At 68.3% G+C, this 2,045-nt stretch overlaps 1 protein-coding gene across 1 annotated transcript; it reads right to left on the bottom strand.

Moving 5' to 3' along the window:
* Window positions 1-40: 40 nt before the first annotated feature.
* MNEG_16689 (Hydrocephalus-inducing protein) lies at window positions 41-1,988 on the bottom strand (the record flags this gene model as incomplete). The annotated part of the gene is made up of 4 exons (XM_014034841.1): window positions 41-565; window positions 786-995; window positions 1,435-1,662; window positions 1,902-1,988. The coding sequence occupies 4 exons, from the start codon at window positions 1,986-1,988 to the stop codon at window positions 41-43; spliced, it is 1,050 nt and encodes a 349-aa protein (XP_013890295.1).
* Window positions 1,989-2,045: the final 57 nt, after the last annotated feature.

Raw genomic sequence — 2,045 nt, forward strand, 5'->3', positions numbered from 1 at the left:
GCGCGAAGAGAGGCCAGGGAAAGGGCAGGTGAGCCAGTGGTCAGGCGGTACGGGCAGTCCGGACGAGGCGCCTGGGATTGACTTCAACCAGTTTTATGTGACCGCGCGCGGTCAACGAGCCCGCAGCCCCGAGCGCGCCCCGAGGCGCCGCACCCCCGCACACCCCACCTGGCCCCGCCGCCGCGGGCGCGACCACCGTTGCGGGCGCGTCGAACCCCACGCTGCTGCCGCCGGCCCCTCCGCCGGCCCCGCCGCCGCCGCCGCCGCCGCCGCTGCCAGCGGCCGCGCTCCTGAAGTAGCAGCGGTACTCCGCCCGCTCCTGCAGGTAGTGCGTGAACCTGAAGGCCTGCGCGCCCCTGCCCCCCAGCGGCACAGAGAACGCGAGGCCGCGCTCGGGGTTGACCGCGGCGCCCGCCAGCTTGAGGCCCCACTCGTGCAGGCCCAGCTCGGGGCACTCCAGCTTGAGGGTGGCGTCGCAGGCGCCGACCAGGAGGGGGCGGAAGCGGACCTCCAGCTCGGTGGTGGCCGCGCCCCGCAGCACGGGTGGGTCGGGGTGCACAGTCACCTGTTTGTTTTGGGAGGGGGGGTGCGTCAGGGCGCAGCGGGGGTGAGGGGCCGCGAGCGGAGAGAGGGCGCGCCAGCTGCGCTGCCGGGGTGCCCGCGCGCGGCAGCTCCGGCGGCTCCAGCCATGCGGGCCGCGAGTGGGTCGCCGCAGGCGCCCATGCCTCTCAATATCTGGACCCGCATTTCACTCTTACTGCAATGGCTGCACCCCGCCCTCTCACCTGCCGCGACCCGACCACTGTGGCCTTCATTGTGATGTCCCCCGGCAGGGGGTTGGCAATCTGGACGCGAGCCACCGTCTCCGTCCGCACGGGGCACTCCATGGCCAGGCAGCCGCGGCGCGCGGGGGCCGATGACGTCAGCTTGAGGTCATAGTAGCAGTACTCACCCGTGGCCTCGCTGGTGAAAGTCACGCGCGCATGGGTGAGACCCTGGGGGGGGATGGGGGATGAAGGCGGGGCGGGTGAGCGAGATCGCAGCATCATTAGGGGAGTCGCTCGTGTTAGGATGCCGTCAAGCCATTTGAGTAGGGCCCAGGGCTGGCATGTGGATGTCTGAAGATTTGTTGCAGGTATGATGTGGCTTGCTGACTAAGGCGCCGCGGCACAAAACACTCCAGACATCCACACATGTGATCAGGCCAGACATCGCACTGGATCATGTGGTGTGTGACTGGCATTGCAGCGCCTCATGGCTCCCACACACCCACACCCCCATACCTTTCGCGCCCCAAAACACCACTCACATCCACACTCACGCACAAGCACACGCACCCGATCTTACATGTGCACACACACACACACATGCGCGCACAACCACAATCAAACACACAACCCAGCGTTCCATGCATACCCCCTCACACATGCTCACCTGCGTGTAGCTATAGAACGCCAGGTTGTACTGCCGCTCCGCCTTTGCCGGCACATCAATGTGCTCCCCCCCCTCCAGCCGCGTCGCCCTGTCCCCCGCCAGCTTCTCCAGCTTCACCCTGAAGCGCTGCGGCTTGTGCAGCCAGTTGACCACGGTCAACGGCTCCACGTGGCGCTCCTTGGCGGGCAGCTGCCGCTCGATCACCGCCTCGGGGGTCGGTGACTCGGCCTGGGGCGGGGACGGGGCGCGTCTTGGGAACAAAAATTGGGGATCCCCGGGCTCCAGAGTTGGCCCAAGGCATTGCTTGCACAGTAGCCGGCACAGGGGGCAGCCCCGGGCGCCAGCAAGACACGCCTGCACTTGCCACGCCTGCACATGGGGCGGCTGAACGCGACCATGCGTGCTGCTGCGCGGGCTCGGTGCAGTGGTCGGCAGGTCATCCTCGCTAGGGGGGGGGGGCGCCACACCTGCCCGGTCAGCTTGTACAGCAGCCCGCTGCCGTCTGGTATCGGGAAGAAAACGCTGCCCTCGTGAGGTGCGTCAGCGGCAGACATGGTGAGGGGGCGGTACGACAGGGGGTAGTCCGCCCGGCCGTTGGCGGGCACCTGCGG

Source organism: Monoraphidium neglectum (assembly GCF_000611645.1).
Source record: "Monoraphidium neglectum strain SAG 48.87 unplaced genomic scaffold scaffold06673, whole genome shotgun sequence".
NCBI classification, from domain to species: Eukaryota; Viridiplantae; Chlorophyta; class Chlorophyceae; order Sphaeropleales; family Selenastraceae; genus Monoraphidium; species Monoraphidium neglectum.